We start from the raw sequence: 25,539 nt of genomic DNA on the forward strand, positions 1-25,539 counted from the left end.
ACAGACAAGTCCAATTTTATCCAGAGAACCATGGCCGAAGGTGGATTTGATCCTTGTGAATGTATTTGCTCACATGAACATGCAATGAGAAGACTGATTAATCTGGTAAGGACACCGTGAGGATATTTGGAAGGGTGGTTATTCAGACATTACTTCACTCTTGCAGATTTGCAGTTACTGATGCTTTTGATTCTGCTTACTCAGTTGCGTGTACAGTTAGAATCTCTGTATCTAACTTTCTGATGAGCTTTTGAATAGTTAACACAAATGGTTTTTTCCCAAGGCTGCATTTTGACAGCATCAACAACGTTTCTTTTGAAATGTTTATTTGTAACCCTTTTTAGTCTGCAGAAGGCCAAAGATACTACCCTGCAAACTCTTTGAGTTCAAAGTGATCACATGTCAAGTTCCACATACTCTTATGGCAAGATAACAATGTCAGAATTTTTAAAAGTAAACTTTAAGAAATTCTCAAGTTGAGACTGCAGTGATTTTCAGTTCCAAATTCTGTTTCTTGCTATGTCATTGCTATGGTTAAGCAGCCAAGAAAGTGATATTACATTGCTGTAACTATGACCTGTAAAATAGAAATAATTCTTTGCTTCTGTGTGAATCATAGATTACTGTCAATTGAAGAAAAAACTACAAAGTGCTATTTTTTTTTTTTTTTTCCTATTTATGTTTTGTTTTTTTTTTAAACACTAACAGTTGTGAAATGTGAGGAATTATATTAACTTAATTTCAACTCTTAATTTGGTTAAACTGTACTTTAAGATCACGTTGTACATCAGCTTCATTTGAGGTACTTCCCCTAGTTGATATGCATAAATTTGTTTTTATCCTATTTTCTTTCTTAGGGCCTGAATGAATATCCTTTCAAGTTCCTGAGCACATCAGCTTACTGAGCACATCCTCTTAGAGAGGATGCTTCTCTAAGATCAGGCCCTTCTTCTAGAGGTTTCTTACCAGTATTTTAGAAAAGTTATCAGGCAAATATGGACTCCAGTAGCCTAGGATAAGAGTAGGGCTAATGTGTAATAAAACCACATCCACATGCATACATCCACAAAAGAACAACCTTGTTTTAAGCAGCACTTTGTGAGAAGTATATGCAGCATGTTGTTGCAAATGTGTGGGTTGCACTCATAGAATGCTACTTCACCCTGAACATAAAATCATGTGTCCACACTTTCTTGGCCTTGGAGTGCATTATTACACTACCTCATCTGGCATGGCAGGGGAAGAACTGAAAGCCATGCAGATGCTGTACCTGTGTGTGCTCTCAGGGAGCTTGGATGACCCCATTTTCCAGAATTACTCTGCTCAGAATAAGCATTTAAACACTAACAGTTGTGAAATGTGAGGAATTATATTAACTTAATTTCAACTCTTAATTTGGTTAAACTGTACTTTAAGATCACGTTGTACATCAGCTTCATTTGAGGTACTTCCCCTAGTTGATATGCATAAATTTGTTTTTATCCTATTTTCTTTCTTAGGGCCTGAATGAATATCCTTTCAAGTTCCTGAGCACATCAGCTTACTGAGCACATCCTCTTAGAGAGGATGCTTCTCTAAGATCAGGCCCTTCTTCTAGAGGTTTCTTACCAGTATTTTAGAAAAGTTATCAGGCAAATATGGACTCCAGTAGCCTAGGATAAGAGTAGGGCTAATGTGTAATAAAACCACATCCACATGCATACATCCACAAAAGAACAACCTTGTTTTAAGCAGCACTTTGTGAGAAGTATATGCAGCATGTTGTTGCAAATGTGTGGGTTGCACTCATAGAATGCTACTTCACCCTGAACATAAAATCATGTGTCCACACTTTCTTGGCCTTGGAGTGCATTATTACACTACCTCATCTGGCATGGCAGGGGAAGAACTGAAAGCCATGCAGATGCTGTACCTGTGTGTGCTCTCAGGGAGCTTGGATGACCCCATTTTCCAGAATTACTCTGCTCAGAATAAGCAGAGTTCATCACCCATGTCTATAATGTGGCACTGCAGAACCTGTGCCATCATGTTCTCACATTGTGCCCCTGGTCCTGTGCACACATAACGCTTCCTCAAAAACACACAGGGCACAATGGGAGCCAAAATCACAGAATCTTACCCCAGACCAGGCTGTCTTATTGGGTGGGCTACATCAGCGGCTGCAGCAGAAAGCCAAACGGTCTCCTACAAGGACAAGAGGAAATGATGCTTGTCATCTGCCTTACAAACCACAATACCTTTGGGCTAAGCATCAAAGCTGAAGTTGCCAAACAGCCTAGATCTATGTAGTGGTAAGCTGCACCAAAGTCCAAAATGACACCAAACAGATAGAGCATATCTGTATGGCCAATTCCATGTGCTTTATGCACCTGATATACTTTCCCTTTGGTAGTTCCCAAGTGTGGTGCAGCCGGTGCTCTCCTGAGTCTCAGAAATCATGAGGTTTTGACTCAGTTTCTTATTACTGAACAGGCAATAGGCTTGTCTGGGGAAGGGAGGTGCAAGAAGAGAAAGGAATGTGTGCCCATTTGCTGATGTTGTCAGAACTGTTTAGGGTGGGAGGGACTTCAAGATGTCATTAGGCTGACTTCCTGCTCAAAGCAGAGTCAACAGTGAATTCAGGTCAGGTCATTCAGGGTTTTTATTCCAGCTGACTCTTGAAAACAAGGATAGCAATTCCACAGCTTCTTGGGGCAACTTGCTCTGTATTTAACAGTCCTTGTAGTAGTGAATTTTTGCCACCCAGTATTTTAGTTTATTGTAAATTACTCTCTGCTGTAGAGCAGTGTGAAGAGCCTGTCTCTGTCCTTGGTAACCTCCTTGTAAGTACTGGGGGTCTGCTGTTAGATCCACCCAAAACCATGTCTTCTCTGGGCTAAACAAGCCCAGTTCCTTCAGCCTCTCCTTACAGGGAAAAGTGCACCACCCCCCGGTGACCCTCTGCTGAATTCACTTCAGTCTGTTAATATGTCTCCTGTAGCGGAGCCCAAGACTGGATGCAGTATTCCAAATAGGGGTTTAAAGTGCTGAGCATAGGGGTATACTCTCATCCTTCAGTCTACTTATGCACTGTTTAAAGGTCAATGCTGTTGGCGTAGAAAATTGAGGCTTCTGTGGAGAACAGTTGTCTGTTCTCTGAAGCCTTTATGTCAGGGCTCAGCCATCCTAGCTCATGCTTCCCAGTTAGAGGCACAATTTAAAAACTTTTCTGAGCTCTCCCTGCTACTCCCATATGGTTGCTCCTACACATGTTCTTTCCCAAAAAGGATTTTTCTCTTATCCTCAACATGACATTTGTGCCATATATCCCACACTTGTGTTGACTCTGGACCTTCAGGCTTCTGGACACATGCTACAGTGGTGACAAAGAAACCCCCAGGACAAAGCTTCAGGAAATTGGGAGGAAGGAGGATGTGTAATGGCTGCTCTTTCCTCCGAGGCTTGGCAGATGCAAATCTGAATTACTATGGTTCAGACTTTCAACCTCTATTCTGCATTGGTTATCTTTTCTCTTTTTGCTACAACACACTGACAGGCAATAGTCAGCCTGTCCTCTTTACATTGTGGCTGGAGGATTCTAGGTATGAATGATGTAGGTGAGTTGTATCCAAGGTCAAAAAAAGTGCCACACGTGTCTAAGATTTTGTTCCCAGACAGCTCCATGCTGTGTAAGGTGGGTGCAAGTGGATCATCTAGAGGCACACTTATTCCCACATTATGAATGTAAACAGAGCACATCATAGGTGCACCCTTTCTGGCAGTCACCAAGACCAGTCTAACAGCGTTCCTGTGTAGTTGCAGGAATGGAGTTTATTTGCTCAGTGTCCAGCTTCCAGAAAGATTGGACCAATTAGCACTTGAAACTGTGAGGACTAAGGGGAGATGCCAGATTTCATCTACCCTAAAAAGCGAAGCAGATGCTCCTAAATATTTATAAGAGCAAATCACCAGCTGGGATAATTCAGCAGAATCTAGAAAAGAAAAGTCTCAAAAGTCTCAGTCAGCAGCCAGACTATCCTCAAATAACCTGTTGCATTATTTTAACAGGGGACTTGTTAAACCTTCATTATTGCATCTGCAACTTTTATGCTTTAGTAAGAGTTTGCTTTCTAAGCTGCTGTTTTATCACTCAATCTTACACAATATAAGCAAACAGGAGTTTTACTATTTGTTTTAAAAGGCACCCCTGAACATCAGTTCTCAAAGTTGCTGAACTTCACAAGTCTCAACGGAGACTGGGTGCCCACTATATATAAAAGTTGGATCCTCAAAACCTTTACTCCAAAACCATTGTGATAGAAGAAAGCCAGACAATCTGTAGAGAGGGGGAAAAAAAAATCCAAACATGCTCTATGCCCAGAATGGTTCCCTACAGCTATTCAACTGTTGATTTGTTTTAACCTAGACAGGTGTAAAACACACCAGAGCGCACTTGAATGGGATTACAGCTGGGAGTACTTGTCGGGATTTTGAAGCAAAGTGTATAACAATGGGGTTGTAATTGTCTCCAGACCAAGCATTGTAAATCCAGAAGTTCATAGTTTAGCAGAATAACAATGTAATTATAAGAGATGCCCAAGTGTGGACATGTACTTTTAGGTTTCTTTAGTAATAACACTGTACAAGAAACCCATGATTGATGTAGACTTCAATAACATGCATTTGGGTTAAATTTAACTAGTTTTTACAGACTTATTTGTTTATACCTTTATAGAACAACATTGATAAGAATTAAGGCTTCTGCTAATGGAAAAGGCATGATGTAATCAGTTATGACCATTACATGTAGAGTAAAAAATACATATTTAAATGTAAAGGATTTCTATTAGAGTTAACTGTATGGGAAATTTGAATGATGCTACTTACGCCATGGTCAGAAGGAGGTAAAAAAGTCTGACTCTACAATTTGAAGTTCTTATTTTAATTCCTAAAGTGTTAAATTTAATTTCTAATTTAATTTACTTTGAAATTCTTAGAAAATGTATTCGGTATTCAAAGCACAATTTGTGGATGAATACGTATTTTTAATATATAGCATTATAGTTTAAATCCCTACTTGAAATGCATACTTCAGTTCATCTTGTCATTACATATAATGCTTATACAAAGAAAAAAAAAAGCTATTGTAATTTCAACTCTTCTTCCTCTCTGCTATTAGAAACACCACAGAAAATTGCAAATAAGAAAGCTGGTTGTTTTTTAAAAGCCTGATTCTTACTAAGCTACGTGGCTTGATTATTTTTCTGTCCATTTTGCTTGACTAAGCAGAGATTTGTTTGTTGAGTTTTTTTCTTAATTCGTAATACCATGGGGATTTTATGGACAGTGGACTGTACATCTCTAATGTGCATTTTACTATTAGAAGATTTTTGTGCTGCTTATTAGGTTAACTGGATGATATTGTTCTTATAATTTATATATACATGCTTAAGTGGAGCTGAATTCTCTTATGCTGAATATGCTATTGTTTTTCTGAAGTGGATTTTTCAGGGTTCTCCTTGGTGTCAAAATATGAAAATTTTGCACATGGTAAACTTCTGTAGTAAGGCCACTCTAAATAATGTGCAGACATTATGATTTCCAGACATTCCTAGGAAACAACAGAAATCTAAAGTCTTTGGTTGTGACTTCATAAATATCATTTCTAGCATGTAATACCCGTGGCAACATCTGTTATGATTTGATGTTGTGTAACAATTTGGCTGTTCTTTGTTGGGTTCACTGTTTACTCTGGATATAGCAAATAATTGCGAACTTCCAGAAGAGGAAGTAAGCATAGAAGAAAAATATCACAAGACTTCCCGTCCTCTGCAGATACACGAGAGTTGTCAGGAGACAATGACAGGTCTGTTAGCTTGTATGACTTTGTCTTTTGTTCAGTGTAGTCCATCTGCAAAACTTATTTGGACAAGAAGAGGCAAAGTTCAAGAACGAAGAACAAGGAATGACATCAAGTACTTTAATGAAGGGGACTCTGTCAGACAAGAGACCAGCTGTTTGAAAGAATCACGGTGAAGATCCTTGTGTGGTATCCAGAGGACATGGTTCCTATCTTAGATGTGGCAGAAGATAGCACATCTCTGGATAGAACAATGTTATATTTAAAATTTTTGTTTCCCTATTTTTCACTTACTTTGTAAAATAAAAATCTGATTGCACTATGTTACTCCTCCAGACTTTGATGCTCTCAGAGTAAGTTAGCACGGCTGATCCATGGAGTATTTTAGCACAAAGCTCAGTTCCAGTCTAAAAACTGGATTGAAACACAGTGTATGCGGTGGCAGAGGATAGTTATACATAGAGCATCTTCCATGAAGCCTGAGACCTGTGTATGACTGCTTAGAGTGGCCAGAAATGTCAAAGCAAGCCAGTAAAACACATAACTTTGTATGATGTAAACATCCTTTTTTTTCCCCCTTTGATACAGTACTTGTTTTACAGGAAATGTGACTTTAGAATTCTCTCATACTAGTTTCTCTGAAAATGAGCAGTATGTTCTTTAGCCCAAAACATTTCTAGTTCTGTAATACACAAGGACCCATTTTTATGAACTACTAGCAGTTCTGCTGTAGGGATTTGATGGCCTTACAACCATTTGATTTGATGGGAATTACAACCTTGTGTACCTTTCTGTAGCTAATTGCAAAGTAATGGCCCATGTGTAGTTGTGTTGCTGTACCAGAAGGCTTGAATGTCTAAAAAGCGCTGGGGAACGAAAAGCAAATAATTTTTTTATTTTAATCTCTCTTGTATTTTGAAGTGTCACTAGATTTTTTTATAGCAAAAGTTGCAAATCCTCAAACTATTTCAACACAGTTAGTTCAAACACTGTTTTGTCAACCAAGTTTCCACATAACTCACTTGGCCAGGTCATTTTAGAGTCTTATTATTATAAACTGGCATAGTCTGAAATAGTATCCAGCATAGCCATGAATCTTGGCTGAGGGAGACCTTGTGCAAACAGCACAGAATAAATACAGATGACTAAAATAGATCTGCGTTGTGTGTTGCAAATGGTTGAAAAGCTCTTGAGATGTCAGCACAGCTAAACCAGACTTACATAGTCCCTAAGGCAACCAGCAGAAGTGAGTTACCCTACTGATGTGGCCTTCTACTGAAAGTACAGGAGAACTATACAGACTACATATGTGATAATTTAAAGTCCCCTTCTAAATACAAAACTTGCCCTGGAGGCTTTTTACACGTTACCTGTCATCTGCCTTGTAATTATATTTTAATAGCAGCTGCTACTGCTTGTGGTCTATAGCCCTTCTTAGCCAACCACCACAAAAGCAGGAAATTGCATTTTTCTCCCACTTGCACCTTTTTTCTAAACCTGTGCCTTCAATTCCCAATTTCTTGGCACTCAAGCTGATTCAAAAAGGACCTTTCCCAACAGCTAAACCTCTGGTTGCTTATTAGGACAAGGAAGCTATCATCCTTCTGAGATGCATAGAAAAAGACTTGCTGTATGTCTGAAGTCACTGGGCCAAAAGAATAAAACACAAGGTTGGAGTGGCAGGGCACGAGGCTGTTTCCAAGCACTCTTGCTCCACTGACACCATTTCCCCACCTTCAGTGGGTGCTCAAGGTGCTGTTGTGGCACAGGTTAAGGCCCCAAAACTGTATCACAGAACCCATGCATTGCTAATGGTCTTTAAGCAACAAACTAGTTGTAGATCAAGCAGTTTAAATGGACAGTATTTTCTAGACAGATAAGTGGATTTTTTTTTTTAATGAAAAAAAGAGGCAAGTGGTCCACTCGGGTCCATGTCACTTGGAGACTATTTTTTCCTACAAGGGATTAGGTATCAGGACTTAAATTAAAGTTGAAGGTGCCTGTCATTCTTTGCTTTTCTAATTCCTAAGCTTTGTAGTGTGCTGGAAGCTGCTGCTTCTTAACCAGTATATATTAAAAAAAAACAACAACAATAAAAACAGATCTCAGTCACACCTCATGACTGCCTCAAAGCATGCATAGTGTGACAGTCCTACAAGCAGTGTAGAAAATTAGGCTTTGAAAATTCTGACTACTTGATATTCCTGAAGTAATTATTAGCTATAAACTGTATTAGGAATGGCTGAACTGTGTTTGATGACAAGAGCTGTGTTGTAGCCTTCTCATTTGAGGACAAAGGAGAAAATTGCACCTTTTCTTTCAGACCACATGTGGATGTAATCAACATTTGGAGCAAACTGTACTTTCCGGTTGGAACTCCAAGTTATAAGCCTTTTCCTCAAGGTTGTCCAGGTGGGAGTACCCTTTTCATTTGCTAACATATATCATTTTGCAGAAGATACTCAACTTATGGGTGTCTTTATAGTACTTATGGGTAACTTCCATCACCCTGATATTCGTTGGAAAGCCCACACAGCAAAGCAGGTTCAGTCCAGAAGGTTCTAGCAGTGCATTGATGGTAGATTTCTAATACAGGTAGTGAAAGAAACAACGAGGAGAGGAGCACTGCTAAACCTTATACTAACAAATAAAGGAAGTCTGTTTGGGGACATTAAGGTTGGGAATAGCCTTGGCGACAGTGACCATGACATGGTAGAGTTTAATATTTTACAAGGAAGAAGCAGGGCAGTAAGTAGGATTACAACCCTGGACTTCTGTAGGGCTAACTTTGGACTCTTCAAAGATCTACTTGCAAGAATCCCATGGGCTAAAACTCTGGAAGCAAAGGGAGTCCAGAAAAGCTGGTCAATTTTTAAATACTACTTCCTCCAAGCCCAAGATAGGTGCATTCCTTTGAGTAGAAAACCAGACAGAGTTGGTAAATGACCTGCATGGATAAGCAAGGATCTTCTGAAGAATGTCTCATGGAAGAAGGAAATGTTCAGTTAGTGGAAGAAGGGACTTATCACTTGGGAGAACTATGGGGACATTGTTAGGGTATGTAGGAAAGCAGCAAGAAAGGCCAAAGCCCTCTTAGAACTTAAACTGGCAAAGGAAGTAAAGGAGAACAAAAAGAGCTTCTTCAAATATATCAGTAGTAAAAGGAAGAAGAAGGAAAATACAGGCCCACTGCTGAATGAGGTGGGAGCCCTGGTAACAGAGGATGCAGAGAAGGCAGAGTTGCTGAATGCCTTCCTTGCTTCAGTCTTTACTAAGACCAGCCCTTATGAGCTTCAGATCCTAGATATAGGAGAGGAAGCCTGCAGAAAGGCATCCAGATGGGTCTTGCAGAGGGGTTGGACTCCGTGATTTTCAGAGGTCCCTTCCAACCCCTAATATTCTGTGATTCTTTGAACTCTTTGGTCAAAAAAGGTATAAGTTTGCTAATGCCTTCTTGGGAGACTTGTGTATGTTGTTTATTAATGTTTTCAAGTGCCTCTGTAGTAATATTATGTAGGATTGTATCATGTCCATTTGTTGTCTAGTATTTCATGTACTCACAGGTGCTGTGAACTCCTTGTAATGATTCTGACTATTGCACTACTTCACCTTGCTGTCCTGACTCTCCCTGATCTGCTAATTCATTCTGCTTGACACTCATTAAAAGTAGGATGCCAGTGACATCCTAGGTCCTTAAGGCCAGCAAAATTATAAAATTAAGTACCAATAAAAGTAATTACATTATAGGAAAGTGAGGGACGTGTGGAAAAGGGGGATCTATATGATGCCAAGGCTAAACAGCAATTCTAGGAGAAATGAGAAAATAAAGGGAAGAATGAGTTCTTGCCTGAATTAGGGTTCCTATTTACACAGTGGTCCCTCTGACTTGTTAATCTGCTGCAACTTCCTCCATAAAATTTCATGTCTTTCAGTATGAAAGTTAATGTTCTCCCTCTGTCATGACTGGCAGATGGTTTGTAATCTAGTGTTATTATTCTGAAAGGAACGAGCCATCCTTCACTCTCATTTGCCATGGGAGAGAAAATAACTTGTCACCTCACAGGACCAAACTCCCTATTTTTAATGCAAACTGTTACTCTGTCCTTATATGCAAAATCATGTATTTTATTTTAATTCTGCATATGCTCATAGAAAATGTAGGATTGAGGAAGGCAGTGTTCACTTTGCACTTGTTTGTTCCTCTAAGAGAATATAATGTAGTTTAAAAGACAATTTAATTCCATCAGTATGTCCTTCTTTCCCCCCTTATTTTTCTTACTTCTCGTGGCCAGCTTGTAGCAGAATAATGCATGTAGGTGTCATTTTTTGCATCTTTAAATCTGAACTCTACAGATAATGCTACAATACAATTTGCAGCCTGGCTTGTATTCAGGACTGGCCTATCCTACCATAGCAATTTATTTATCATTCTGTTTACTAAATCATTTGTATACTTTGGACAGAACAGATATGGCTGCCAAGAAAGCTTAAACAGTGATTTGATTACCCAGAAGTATGAGAATGCAATCAGGAGTATGCCATGGTGTTGTCATCTTCTGGCATCATTGGAGAGAAAAAGCAGAGCTTACAACTGGTCTAAATTGCAAAAATGTATTTTCACAAGGGATGATATTTTGCCCTTGCTATCACAAAAAAAATTATGTCAACAGTCTTTATAATTCCATTTTAAATTTATTTTTATTCATGGTATAAATGACCATGTCAGGTTAGTTATCTGTCCTTGCTTTCCTTCTTATCTCCTTTTCTCCTCATTGCCAACATTATACATTTCTGTCTTCTTATCTTTGTACCTAATTTATCTGTTTCTTTCACACATTTCTCTGGGCTTTCTTCCATCACAATTTTTTTGTAGGGAGGTCTCTTCCTGACCAGGCGCATGAACTTGCTAATCTTTCATTAATGTCTTTTCTGAGGATTTGCTTCTGCTTTGAGCTGCCTCAAAAGTTACTCTAAAAGGCAATTATTTTAATTATCCCTACATAAAGAATGTATTTTCATCTCATCTGCCATTCACACTAGACTTCATCGATCATTGGACTGCCACTAGTCCTTTTCTTCTTGTTTTGTTACCTCTTTATTACACCATTTCTGGAGTTGGAAAGTGCTTTTGGATGGGGATATGCCATTATTTCTTCTGCAAAATGCCAAACTAGTGAGCTGTCTGATCATTGCTATCTTCCTGATATATGTATGCTTTGTGTTTGTTATTTTTTTCTTGGTGGGTTTTTTAGCTGTTAAATAATACACTTAAGTGTTCATACTGGGTAGGAACTCTTCTTTTTTTCAGGCAAGATGCTACTGACTTTAATTAAAAAGAGCAGAAATTGCAGGACCAGTCCCAGGATTTGTGAGATTGTTGAACTCTGGGGTAGCAAATTCTGAAAACTCATTTGAAGAGTTTCAGAGGAGTCCCCTGAAGAGGAAGCGAGAGCATTGGCACAAGAGCAAGTTACTGTGAAGGCAGTGAAAAGTCTGAATTTCCTTCTCCACAGTAGCTATCTGTGATGAGTGGTAAATGCAAAGTAGCTTAACGTCTTTCATGGGAAGACTGAAATTATCCCAGTGGCTGAGGTCACTGTATTGGAAAAACAAGTTCTCTGTTTAGCTAGATGAAGCTGTTTCACTGGGCTTGCTATTTCCCTTGGACTTAAGTGATTTTGTGGAGCATCTAACATGCAGTAGAAGTTCACACCCTGTTTTCACCACACAGTGGCATGTTTGTGTGCCCGTAGTAGGTTTGCATGAAAAATTAGAGACTTTACTTACTCTGGTGACTTCACAAAAAAGCTTCCTGAGTCTGATAGCAATGTGACTGTTCACATTTTGTTCATAGCTGGGGATGGTGAAAAATGGTGGCTCTCACTGCTAAAAACTGTGCAGACTCCTATCAGAACTTGGCATCTGGTGTAAGAGTAGCAGCAGGACAGACATTTCAGGTATGCTTGATGGGTGGATCCTGTTGTTCCACAAGATGGCATATTAAAACTGAACTTTATATATAGTGTCAAAGGAGTAGGAGCTAAACACTGTTGTGCTGGTGTGAACTGAGGCTAAAAACTGTGTTTTGGAAAAACAAAAAAAAAGAAAAAAAAAGGAAAGGAAGAGCTATTTCAGATTTGAACTAGAAGCACATTTTAAATGTGCTTTCTTTATTTTTGCAAGGCAAAATTTGAATGTCACAGGGAAACAGTGAGGTAAAGCCCTTTTCTCTCTTACCATTAGAATTAACTTGGTTTCTTTTTTTCTTGGCATTGTTTTGGGTTTACATTTGAAATAACGGCAGTAAAAGGATGCTGATTCGCTGTAATTCAGCCACTGGTGCCTCCCAGTTCCAAGAACTTAGGAGAAGCTTCATAGAAACCAAATATTCATATTGACCAAAAATTCTTCTGTTATGGGGATTATTAATTTAAATTATTTTTACTTATGCTGTTCAAGATTTTAAGTGTACTTGGAGGGAATTAAAGCTCACAGCTGTGTTTAAAATAATGTGCATCTATAGTTAGTATTATTACTTATATTGCCTGCAAGTTTGCTCTGTATTAAAACTGAAAATTTTTTAGCCTTTTTAGCTCCCTTTCAGTTTTTGTTCTGTTTACAGTTTGTGTTGAATTTACTTTGGACAATAAAAGATAAATTAGTTCCTCTTTTGGCTCACGTGCTCTAAGCCATTTATTCTATTTGGATGACAAAATGCACAGAGAATGTTAAAATTCAGATATAATCCTCGTTATTTAAATAATATTTTAAAATATTGTTATTTATTTATATATTTAAATAATATTATTTACTTAAATAATATTTTCTATACATATTTAGTTGTGTAACATTTTTAAGTCTCATCTTCTTTTGCTGAATAAGCCCTGATATTTTGTTTCACTCACCTGATTTCTGTGTTCTTTTTAAGGGCTTATTCCAGAATAGACTGAAAAACATGAAAGGTTGTTGCTGACTTTAGTGGGTGTCAGATCAGGCAGTCAACTATTAATCTACTAAATTCACATTTTTGACAACACAATCTCTGAAATATGAATAAACCCAAACACACCATTAATAATACTGCTTTTTCATTGAATCAGAGAACTATTCAGATTGAAAAAGTCTCTTGGGATCACCAAGTCCAACCATCATCCCTACTCTACAATGTTCTTCCCTAAACCCTAAACCATATCCACCAACACCACATCCAAACGACCCTTATACACATCCAGGGATGGTGACTCAACCACCTCCCTGGGCAGCCAGTGTCTAACCACTATCTCTGTGAATAAATTTTTCCTAATGTCCAGTCTAAACCTCCCCTGTTGCAGCTTGAAGCCATTTCCTCTTGTTCTGTCACTGATTACTTGTGAAAAGAGACCAGCACCAACCTCTCTACGATGACCTTTCACGTAGTTGTAGAAACTGATGAGGTCTCCCCTCAGCCTCACACTATTTCTAACACAAGCCAGGATGCCATTTGCTTTCTTGGCCACCTGGGCACACTGCTGGCTCATGTTCAGCCGCTTGTCAGTGAGAACCCCCAAGTCCTTTTCTGCCAGACACTTTCCAGCCACACTTCCCCAAGCCTGGAGCGTTGCCTGGGGTTGTTGTGGCCCAAGTGCAGGACCCGGCACTTGGCCTTGTTGAAGCCCAGACCACTGACCAAGGAGCCCAAGGATCTAATCTATCCAGGTCTCTCTGTAGAGCCTCCCTATCCTCATGCAGATTAACACTCCCACCTAGCTTGGTGTCATCTGCAACCTTACTGATGATACACTCCATGTCCTTGTCAAGATCGTCAATAAAGATGTTAAACTTTTAAGTATGTAAGAGTTAACATATTCTAAGAATTACTTCTCTATTCAGATGTTTCTCATCAATTATATTGAGTTCCCAGTCTGAAAAATTTACTATATTTGAAAAGTCTTTTTGAGGGTTTTGTTGAGAAGAAGGAAGGTCTGGTTCAACTTTTCACTGTTATTCTACTTCCATCTTAACTCGCCCTCTACACTGCAACAGAAAATCCAAATACAAAGGACAGTTCCTAATAATTGCTCTTTTTTCAGTTACCTGATGATTGGAATGTCTCACGTTGAATTTATTTTCTAACACTTGCTACGTCCTTTAAGGGACTAGTTATCAAGAGAGAGCTAATTGGTAGAAGGGGCATATTTGTTTAGGCAAAAGGCATTACCTTTCCCAGCCATTCAACTTGCATAAGCTTTTCATACACGTCCCAGAATTGTTTCTCATCTTTTGTCTAGTTGAGTGACCACAAGGGATCAGGTTTATATTGGGTTGCAGAGCTAGGAGGAACTAGTTCACCCAAGTGAATAGAGAAAAACCTGTTTTTACTGCTGCTTGTTTTCCATATTCTGCCATGTTTCGTCCCAGGAGAATACACAGCCTGCTGCTGAGCTGTTCAAAATGTACAAAACAGATTTGTAACCTGGCTTCCTGACTGTACAGAGTCTGCTCTCCTAGAGCTTCTGCTTGTGAAATATTCAGGTTTTGCACATGCTTGTAGTCGGGAAGGCAGTGAGCATGGGAAGATATTTGAGTGTGGTTTTTACCTTGTGATCTGTTGCTTCTTAAATCCTATTTGAGTCTATGGGTGGTCTGTTCTGACCAAATCTTCTACAGCACAGGTTGTTTTCAGATGTTTTTTTGTATTACCCAGAATAGTTAAGAAATATTTCTAAGAAATGTTTGTATTGCTGGATATGAATATAGCGGAGACTATGAGGTGTAAATTTTTTTAAGTGTGATCTCTAAATTTGCAGGATTATATGATTATATACTGTTTTCAATTTAGAGCAATTTAATCCAAATTCTTAAAAATGCAGGTTTTTTATACTTTTCACTTGTAACTGTTTCACAACATGATTTGAGGTTTCAAATACTACCTTATACAGTTAGTTTCTAAATCCCCATGAAAAAAATGAATATTTGTTGTCCAGTCCCTCTGGAGAGCACAGTCCTATTATCAGACAGTTGGCTCTGTCCTTTGTAAATGTTCCTCTGTACATTGTTCCTCCATACATAAGTAGACTTTTTTCCTTATTGGCAGGAAAGAGCATTTTTTCAGCAGAGATCTTTAGAGCAACTCTTAATGGTATTTTTCTTAAGACTGCTTGCTTGTAATATTTCTGTCATTGGTGTTTGCAGCATGACTTTTCATTCTAAGCTGTTGGAGCTTGTCCTGTTTTTTGAGAAGTCAGCAAGCATGCATATAGTCAGTATCTGAGTGCACCCCCTGGGCACACAAAATCTCAGGTATTTAATACTTTTTGTGTCTTAATCAGGTGGCCTGCTACATCAACAGGTGTTTCCAGACAGTGTGTAGGCTTTTCATGAAGAAATGGTCAAGGGGACAGTGAAGGACATGGCATGGTGTGATTATGGCCACCCCTGAAACCACTCTTCAGGAAAGGCCAACTGTAGCCAGAACACCGTACTGTTGTTGTTAAACAGGCGTCTCTGGTGGTTAACATGTTCATGTCAGTCAAAGCTGGAGCTTTTGGGTTTTTTTGGTAGCAATGGAAGCCCACCTGCTAGGCAAGTCCAGGAAGAGAAAGGACCCACACCATTTTTTGAGATGGCTTTTATAGAAACATTAGTTTCATGGTTTAAAAAAGTTGTATTGGGACAGAGTGTAAGACTTAGAATGGGAGATAGCTGATACTGCAGCTGGAACACTCCAAGGCAGTGTTGCCTATCTGGGCAGGCTGGATATGCTGTATTAGTAGTAGCCATCCAGGGGACAGAGGGGAAACTGGATGTGATGTGCTTGTTGATATGTATGATGTTTCTTAGCATGTGCCTTTCCATTCTGGGCATCATTGAAGAATAGCTGCAGACTGTTTTTTACAGAGTAGAGACTATAAGTTAATCTTCCTCCAGAAATAAACCCTTATACAAACAAAAGGTAAGTATGTTGCTGATCTCTTTAAAATGTGGGTATAGTGATATCCAGTTTTCCCAGATCAGAAACGTCTCCGTGTCAGATATTCCAAATTAGTACTATTGTTGATGTAAAAACTCCTCTTTCAGAATGAATTCCTAAGTTTCAAAATAAAATGAACTTTACTTTTATATAAGAAGGGCAGGAAATATGCATAGTTTGATTTTTTTAAAATATGGTTATAAATAGAAGTGTTTTTTATTACCCTTGCTGCTGTTTTTAACTACAGAAATGGCTGAAAGGTTAAATCCAGATTGCCAGTACTTCCTCATGAACTTATTTGTAGTCTCAATAAATTTGCTAGCAGATCTTAATATATGAAGGAAAGAAAGAATATGATCAATCTCAAATTACATTTTTTTCTTTGTCAAATGCATCAGTCATTGAAAATCATTATAATAAAGTAAGAAGCTTAAACTTTTCCAAATGTCTTCCTCCTTCAGTTGCTCATGTGTTTCCTTGATGTGTTTTGCATATTATGACTACATAGAGAAAATAATTTATGCCAATACAAGGGGAAGTTTGGTTTCTTCTCTTTCATTTGTTTATTTATGCTGATAATAAACAGATAAGCCTGTTATGACAAGAAGTGTTAGGATTTGTGACACTACCGTGACATAAAACCTGTTAAAAATCAAATACCCATTCTAACCAAAGCATTGTAACAATTCTGTACTTTTTTACAACTCTTATTATTAATCAGTGTAGTATGTAAGCAAGGGAAGGACCTATTTCCATATTAGAGCATATGAAATCCCATCCATTTAACCACTCTGTGTCCCATAAAGAATAAAGATTTTGGTAGAAGCTGACTGAGTCTCATTGCTGAGTGTCATGCCTTTCTTTTTCTCTATTTCAGCTAAGACAATCCCAGTCGTACTGCACAGACACAGAATGCCTTCAGGAATGTGAGTAACTGTCGATATCAGATGCATAGAAGTAAAATGAACACTAGTGATTAAAATACAGTTAGACTGGTCTTTAAAATGCAGCGGTTGATCTAATGTTATAGGAACGTATGACACAAAATCAAATACTACAGTGCTAAACTTTTTATGTGGGGATGTATTTCTGTGTATTTGTGATGCAGATTAACATTTGTACAATTAAAGCATTGTATGGAAGTGGCAGTGGTGAGCAGGCTGGAGGTATGACCAGCGTGACCATCGATCGTGCCCCAAACATTACTGAATCTTACCATGATCTGCAATAGGATTATTTCCATTTTTCCCTAAGGAGAAAATTTGGAGGTGGCTTTATTAGTCCTCCTTAGTCATAGCAGCCTAACCAGTGAAGACTGGATATTCAGCACAAACCCCCACACATACACATGTTCATGGCTGGGGCTGAGTAGCTTACTATCAGTACAGCTTTACCAGCAGTACTATCAGTACTGCTTTCCTGCTTTAGTGGGGGAGTTGGACTAGATGATCTCTAGAGGTCCATTCCAACTCTGATGATTCTGTGACTCTGTACTGTGAACCCTCTACTCCACTGTGAGGGACACGAGATTCACCACCAGCTCTGACTGATGAGTTGTCATATACTGTGTCTGCATTTCTGTTTGACTCAATGGCTGTGTAGTTAATGAAGCAGAGTATTGATGAGTACACTTCCTTGAAATTTGCTGTGAAATACATAAAAAAACCCTCTCCCATATGGTGAATGTATCTAGAACAGTCAATCATTACCAACATGGGCAGGGAAGCAGAGCTGCAGAGAGGTTAGGCAGTAATGTAGGCTTACCCTGAGGCCCTCTGTTTGCACTTTTCATGGTCTAGAGGGAACGTTGCCAAATGTTTATAAATAAAAATGAAGTGGATCTGTTTTTCCTGTATTGCTTTACCAATTGAGCATATGAACAGACTCAATTAGCCTGCATCAGCACTACTGTAATGCTCAGAGGGAGCAGGGAGCACTTCAGCAGTGTTCTTGGAAGAAGGAGCTACTGGTGCCTGTCTTGTACAGGTGTAGGAGCAGTGCAGTCAGGGTTTCCAGTATGGTGGGGAGAGGTCTTGCCTTCATTCACTCTCATGTTCCTTCCTCTTCACTCCCCAGTAAAACCTGTTTAGAGGTGGGCAGGTAGCTTGGACTTGCACTGTACACTCCCATTGTGAAACAGTCCCAGAGTAATTTTTGTGTTGGGCTGAAGGAGAAAAGCTATCCCAGATATAACCCCTGAAAAAAAAAAAGTGGGATGCACATGTTCCATAACAGTGCTGCTGGCTTTACCCTTTCTTTATGGGCCCTCCAAGTTAGACTGTGTGACTTCCAGCCCCCCTCCACTCCTGAATGCACCTGTCATAGGGCAGACATTTTCATCTCCTACATCTTAGACATCAATATGTGGTTTGTTTGTTGTTGTTTTTTTTAAACCACAGGCATGTAGGAAAAGGAAAGAGGTAGGTGACAGGGGACATAATATATTCCATGTTAGAATTAGGCATGGTCAGGCTGTGCAGCTTTCTGAACTTTAGCCCACAATCAAAACCAAACGATCATAGGTCATTCTCACTCAAGCCTTTGGAGTCTTGGTTCATTGAAATTTATGAAGCTCTTAGGCTGAAGACTGTGGAAATTATTAAGTTCTGTTACATGTGGGCACAAAGTTTGTGGGATAGCTTTCATGCTACTGAGCTATCGTACAGTGGGGACATGAATGTTGCAGCAAATAACTTTCCATCCTGAAAGAGATCCAATAACTGTGCAGATGCAAGCAATTTGGCAGCAATTGTTCCAAACCAGTGGCTTGTTTCAAAAACCAAAGCAAAAATTACAGAGTAAATGCTCTCCTACTTTGCCTTAAATTTAGTTTCAGCAAAGGTATTTTTCTGCTGATGCAGTGAAACCAACTGCTGATTTGTCAGATTATTTTGTGATGCTTCTGTTACTCTGTGCTTGGGCCAGCGTGAGCTCTGTACGACCCCCAGTAGTCAAAGGCAAAAACCAAACACATTGAGCTTGGAGAAGCTTCTAGAGATGTTTTCAGAGACACATTAAAACGTTTATTGGCTAGTCTTCTGACCATTGCTTCATCTTGTTCTGATGAGCTATACTGTGATGAGGTTATTTTTGAGGTGGGTCTCCTTTTCCTTAGGTTCCACAGCTTCATTTCCTGTAACTTGCTGACTTTGATTCCTCATTTCAGGACTTTGATATGAAGAAGCTTGTTTCGCTCCCACTTGTTGCTCATTCCCAGTATTTGGTCTTTCTTCTGGAGGAGCAACTGGGAGTGTTGTCATACACAGATTCTTAAGTTGCAAGGTCGTGGAAGAACTGATGAGATGTATGTGGTTTTGTTTTGGGAAGCGTCAGGACTGTGGTTCAGCCAGTGTCACAGCAGCATCATGTGTTATGCTATTGCTACCAGCTGGAAGCTATCAGAAACACCCTGCATTGGTTCTTCCTGAGCACACTGTGTTTTTTCAACCCTTGATTTCAGATATTTTTTAGAATTTTGGAGCCAGATCAAAGCAGTATCACCAAGACTTCCTAGTTCATTTTTGGTTTATTAGCTGTAAATTTTTATTTATAGTTGTTGGCACAATATATTGTAGTGACTACCCTGCAGAGAGTTTACTGCCAGGGTCTGGATCTGTGCTTTTAGATTTGTACTCCTACATACAGCAGGATATGAGCACTGCTCCAGAGAGCATTTGGGCACTCTGCTTGATGGCTCTTCATCTGCTGACTCTCCATCCGAGTATCTGCTGCGATGGTAAATCATGTATCAGAGGCTGATGACTGTTCCCTCCACATCAGTGGGTGCCTTGGAGAAAAAAGGCTGCAAGTTTTGAATATGCAACACATCTAATATTCTACTAGGATTGTTTATGCACAGCAAATCAGCAGCTCTTATAGTTTCCCTTGAAATGAGGAATAAGCCATAATTCTTTTCTGAATTCTGTCTAATGCAAGTGGAGCAGGGAAGATTTCTCTGAAGTGTGTTGCAATTGCAACATCAGCAGTTCATCCAGCCCAGGGTGGATCCCCAGCTGGCACTGAGCTGCTCTGATGGCTCTTGGCCCTTCACAATCAGCCTTCTATGTCAAAGGAAATGAGGTACCACTGCCTGAGTTTTTAATTCGTATTCTAGCAATTCCCAGATGTTGTGACCTCGATTTACCACATTCATATTTTCAACACTATTCTAACTGCTCTACTAGCTTGTAGTATCATCAGAGATGACTGTCTCAAATGTCGTCTGCTCTACTTCCAAATTATTATGTCTTTTTAAATGAATGCATCTCTGTGATTCATCTTGAGTTGTACTCATTAGGAGAGTCACAGCAGCTTAGCCTAACGGCATGAAGTGTCTGCCAACTCTTCCCTCCCTTTTCTGGTAATTCCCTTCTCCCTTCCTCTACTTAGGTCATTTTCAGCTTTCTTCAGTTTCCTTATCCTGCCGTTGAGAGTGCCAGCTTACAGGGATTATTATCTGCTGAAGGTCCCACAGGCTCTTTATCTTCCCTGATGATTGGTCTGTAATATACCTCTCTCCGTATGGTTTCCTACTTTCCTTTCACAGAACAGGCAAGGCTAAAAATGCAGTGAAAAAGAGAAGGCAGAAGTCAGAGAGCACGATTTTGCTGTCCTGCATGCAGCTGTTAAACCGTAGAAAGCTGAAGATCCAAAAGGAGATATTTCTACCCTAGGAGAGCAGACATAAAGTACCACATGGAATATACTTTTACAGTAAAAGAAAAGCAGTCTTTTTCATTAGAGTAAAACCTCACTCTGAATGAAAAACAGCCCTTTCAGAGGAGAAAAAAAGTTTATGTAAAGAGTATTGAACAAGAGCATTTATAAATTTCATTATTCTATTCTTGATATTTCAGTTGTACAACCAAGTTGTACCTTTAATGCTTAGAAATTATTTTTACCACTTGTCATTTTAGTAGTTTGTCTGCCTTCTAGTAGAAGATTAAACGAGGTGGCAAACATCTGTCACAGAAGATTATTTCTTTCCTTCCAAGAGAATACTAGTTTTATGTGGCCTAGTCTCTGTTTCTATAGGAAAAAGCAAGCCAAAGAACTGTATCTCATATATGGAGCAATGAGATAGGATTCACCAGTCATTAGCTCCCAGGGGAGTTTATCCCACAGTTTCAGACCAGCCCCTCGTAAAGCTTTCTTCAGGTCACAAATTATTCAAACGTGATGTAAAAACATTCCAGGTAACCAAAGGGGCATAACTGCTCACAGGCTTCATTTAGAAGTACATGAGCCCAGGTGACCAGATACTCTGAAAATAAAGACCTTGGGCTGGATTTGGTGTTGTGTGGAAAGGCAGGCTAGAGACTGTAAGTTTCCTGTCACTTAGTGACACAGAAGTATGTACTGCTTCATTCTGTACTAGTTGGTGTCTCCCAGACACTGGAGATTAATAACCAGATCCATCCATCAAAATTAATGGTGGCAGAGAAATTAATCTGTGAGGTCAGAAAAGGGCAATCTTCTAGCCATCTGGAAATATTAAAAATTACAATCCACAGTTCCTTTTATAGGATAGCCTTTTTTTCTTCAGGGAATCAAAAAAGCACTTCTAAATTACCTGCAAAGATATAAATTTTAGGTAAAGCACTGAGGTTGTGAACTCTTACAAATAATTTTTTTTTCTTCTACCCAACAGCATAAATTCTGTCCAACTTGGCTTCAGTTTCACTCAACTGTTCTATAGCCATAAGATTTTTTTTCTGATGAATTTGTGATCTCAGTGATGGTGGCCTTTGTAGCAAAAGATTGTTGTCTTCTACATATTATTGCTCCCAGTAGCTGAAACAGGTTCTTGTCTGTTCTCTTGGTTTGTGATGCAAAGCGTTGAAAAGCGTGATTCACCCTAGTTATGTGAGATTCTGCTTATCCTCCTCTCCTTATGTTAAGACATTAATGTAACATATTCTGAAATATCTCATGTCCTTATTAAAACACATGGTCATTTGTGAGAGATAGGGGTTTAATGGCACTTGAAGAGTGTAGACAGTGTTGTGCGTGGTCTAGTATCTGGCATGAGCTGGGTAGGTAGTACAGGGCCAAGCTGTTGTCCTGCTTAACTTAGTTTAGAACATGTTTCAGCGCACTTGCTTCCATCCAAACTGAATTACAATGCAGGCTGAATAGAAATTGTGTCTTGCATGAATGCCTGTGGTTTCCCTCTGTGGTTCTTTCTGCTCCCCATAGCATGAGCTGACCCAGCAGTATTTACTTATGCCAACTCTTGTTTAACTAGGGACCCGAATTGCACTATGGTTGAGCAAAAATTGTAGAAGGCAGCTTGACTAGTTGCTGTTTCTCTGCATTTTGTGGGGAATCCAGCCTAACAGGTGATCTGAATGTTCTGTGTTCTACTGAACATACATGTCAAAGCAGATGTGCTGCTGAAAGTAGTCTCAGTGCGGCTATAAAGCCCCCAAATAAAGCACTTGTACTTTTCATGCTGGATTATACTTCACTGGTTTGCATATATATAGGTGATCCAAGATTTAAAATACTGATGTATCATGTTGATAACAACAATTACAAGTCTAAACTAATACTTGGCACAATTCCATGTGCTTTCTGAATCAATAGTGTTTCATTAATTAGAGGCTGTAGCATTCTCATTTATTTTCTTTGCACTATACCTTGTCCTCATACACAGCCTTTTATTCACTTAGATCTCCAGAAGAGCTGTTGCTTGTATATACTTCCAGTTGTAAAATTCCTCTACCTTAGCAAATTCTTTAGTTTTGAAATGTCTGTCTTATGGACATTTAAAAGGCAAGAGCTGCATGGCAGTTTCATTTGCTCATGCAAGATAAAGGTGTTGTTTGTGCTTTGGCAAGCATGAACTTCCATAATACATGTTTTTTCTTCTTTGACATTTTTGAGCACATGTGATGTTGGTAAAGGACATCAGTCTGACAGCCCCAACTTGTGAAGTCTTTTTCACAGAGCAGCAGTGTTGTGAATGGTGTAGCTTCACCTTCCCCAGAGTGCCCCTCTGCTCTGTCTTAGCTGTGTTATGAAGAAACTACTTTCACAGAAGAGCCTGTGTTAAAAATACTACTCTGTAAAAATACTGCTCTCTGATGAGAATGGTTCTTTGGTATCAGCATTAACCTTCAAGGAAATAACTGACTTCACAGTTCACTGGATATCTAGCAAATGTTAAATAAGAGCAACTTCCAGCTGATACTGAATCCAGACTTGACTGAATGAGATGATCCAGATGAGTTAACTGAAAAATCTGATGGATATGGGTATCTGTGGAATTTCTAGATGTTAAAGTTTTCAGCTTGAGTAATAAAATAGAATAGCTCTTCTATTTCTGAAGGTTATTCATTATACTTTTTATTAATTGCTCTGTATTAATTGATCTGCTGGATCATTAATGAAGATGTTAGATCTTTAGATAGTATTATAAATGGTACCATGTAAGTACCATAGGTAATTAATGATACATTGATTTCCACTTCATTTGACAACATGAGTTACAGTTTGATTGTTTGAAAGTATGTTTAACAGGAGAAAAGCTGTTGTTTTCAAATATGCAGGTATTTGGAAGGATTTCTTGATCCAAAGAGACTAACCAGCCATTTCCAGTCTGAGGGAATTTTCTCAGCTTTATTTCCAAGCTTTGATGCCTCAGCCATTCTGTATTGAAATTAGGTGTAAACTTTGCACTTTGTATTCATGGGCTTCAGTTTTTCATGTATCTCCTCAGCATTTTTTCTTCTCCTGACACTTTTTCCTTGATGCTGTCAGATGATGCTACCACATGATCTGGATGATCAGTCACAGAGATCTGGCATATTGACTCAGACACTTGTTCCAACAAACTCTCAATAAATAACTTACAGTAGCAAATAAGATTACAACCATTAATTTGCTCCCGTCTTACTAGAATTAGCATGTCCTCTCTGTGGGGCCTAACAGTGGATCTAAGCGTTCATCTCTTCAGTCTTACTCTTTCATTTGTTGTAGGCAAAAACCAAACACCAACATACAGATGGGGGCTTTTCCCACATAAATGTATTTTGCATCAAGTTTGATTTCTTAAAAAACAAGTTTTATTTCTTAAACATAAAATGTGTGTTTTATCATCTCCAGTTCATTAGGAGTTAATGTGAACTAAGAAATATTCATGGTAATTCTGAGAATGCCAGTTAAATCTTATGAAATATATCCTTTTTTTTCAAAGGGATAAGAAATGTGATTTAAAAACAGTATAACATTGACCAAGAATTACTTGTCTCAAAGCCAAAAGGAAGGACAAATCAGATAACTCAATTGAAAAAATATTTCAGGTTGTGTTTTTTTTCTGAGACTTACATTGCATTTTTTAATTTCATTTTGGGGAAAGAACTCTGCTGTCAATCTGTGTTACAACTTGAGTTTTCCTTGTCTATAGTGCCAGGACCAAATCCTTCTGGTGACAATGGCATCAGCTTTGCCATGATAATGATGGCCTGGGTGGTGATTGCACTTGTCTTATTCTTACTGAGGCCTAGTAATCTCAGAGGATCCAACACAGCCGGAAAGCCAACCAGCCCACATAATGTAAGTGTATCTTAAAGTGACTGCAGAGAGACTCTACAATAGCTTAAATGCATTTGGTTTTAATACAGGCTATCTTATAGTCATTTTTTCCTACTCTTATTTTTTCCGTGTTTTTTTGGAACTCCATTAACAATGAAAATTAGTAAAGCCAAAGTGAAAGCAGAATCACAAAGGCCAGCTGTGAGGCCTGCCATGGGATGGAGCAGGCACAGGAGACAGAGTGTGGTCGTAATGTCCTCTCGACACCATCTGTCCCTGGTTGGAGCTGCCTCTTGCCTCCTTATGTACAAGGGGGGAATCACAGCTTTTACAGAAGCCAGTAAACAAAATTACAGCATGAAACTTAGGAAGATGATCTTTATCGTAGATGTGGAATCACAGCAAAATGCTAATTGATGCAGGAAGTGGTACTGTCTTTTGATTCTCGTTTACTCTGAATATTGAGAGAGATACTGAAAGGTCTTAAAAGAAAGCACAGGGTAACTGTTCTGACTTCTTTTATTGCTAAATTCTCTTACATGAAAGCACTGTTTCTAATCCTGTACATGGGTTGTTTGGATTTTTTATCCTTTTCCTCCTGCCTTCTTCCTAGGGACAAGAACCACCAGCCCCACCAGTGGACTAGAGTGTTCAGCATTGAAAAAGTTCAGCAGCTAAAACCTTGCACGACCAAATGAACGAAGTGACCAGATTACTCCTAGACTCCATTCAATACTGTTTTCTTTTCTCATTTATATAGAGCAGAATTACCATTCAGCAGTTATCTTCATGAACTGCTTTTAGTGACTTCAATTTTAAGTTAATTTGTGCTACCACAATTCCTAGCAGATTGTCATTTGAATAAGGATAAGGCATTGCAGGAGTTTTTTGGTTGTTACTGTTGCTGCAGACATTCCACTCGGTCTCCTTCTGTTACAATGTTCCTAATTTCTTTGCAGTTATTTCTGATACGCATTGAAAGAAAAAGAAAAACCCTGTACTATGATAATGGAAGGTTTCTGGCCTTTCTTCAGATTAATCCATATTTTTTCTCCAGTATGGTTTTGAGAGTTATATTATGATAGCAACTACTAGCTTAGTTATGTGGTGAAAAATTGATATTATTTTATATTTGCCCTGGATTCAGAGCAGCTTTTACTCTGGTCTTTGGACCTCTAACATAGTTTTCAGGGTTGTTGGCAAAAGCACGAAT

At 38.9% G+C, this 25,539-nt stretch overlaps 1 protein-coding gene across 1 annotated transcript; it reads left to right on the plus strand.

Annotated features, from left to right (window-relative positions):
* SMIM14 (small integral membrane protein 14) lies at positions 1–25,539 on the plus strand. The gene is made up of 4 exons (XM_010006110.1): positions 1–105; positions 16,666–16,714; positions 24,199–24,347; positions 24,940–25,539. The coding sequence occupies exons 1-4, from the start codon at positions 31–33 to the stop codon at positions 24,970–24,972; spliced, it is 306 nt and encodes a 101-aa protein (XP_010004412.1). The 5' UTR covers positions 1–30; the 3' UTR covers positions 24,973–25,539.

The sequence above is a fragment of the Chaetura pelagica genome, unplaced genomic scaffold (genome assembly GCF_000747805.2).
Source record: "Chaetura pelagica isolate M959 unplaced genomic scaffold, ChaPel_1.0 scaffold189, whole genome shotgun sequence".
NCBI classification, from domain to species: domain Eukaryota; kingdom Metazoa; phylum Chordata; class Aves; order Apodiformes; family Apodidae; genus Chaetura; species Chaetura pelagica.

Coding starts and splice junctions, on each gene's coding strand:
- SMIM14 (XM_010006110.1), top strand. CDS start 31: ATGGCCGAAGGTGGATTTGATCCTTGTGAATGTATTTGCTCACATGAA. Junction 106..16,665: donor TGAGAAGACTGATTAATCTG/GTAAGGACACCG, acceptor TCTCTATTTCAG/CTAAGACAATCCCAGTCGTA. Junction 16,715..24,198: donor CACAGAATGCCTTCAGGAAT/GTGAGTAACTGT, acceptor CCTTGTCTATAG/TGCCAGGACCAAATCCTTCT.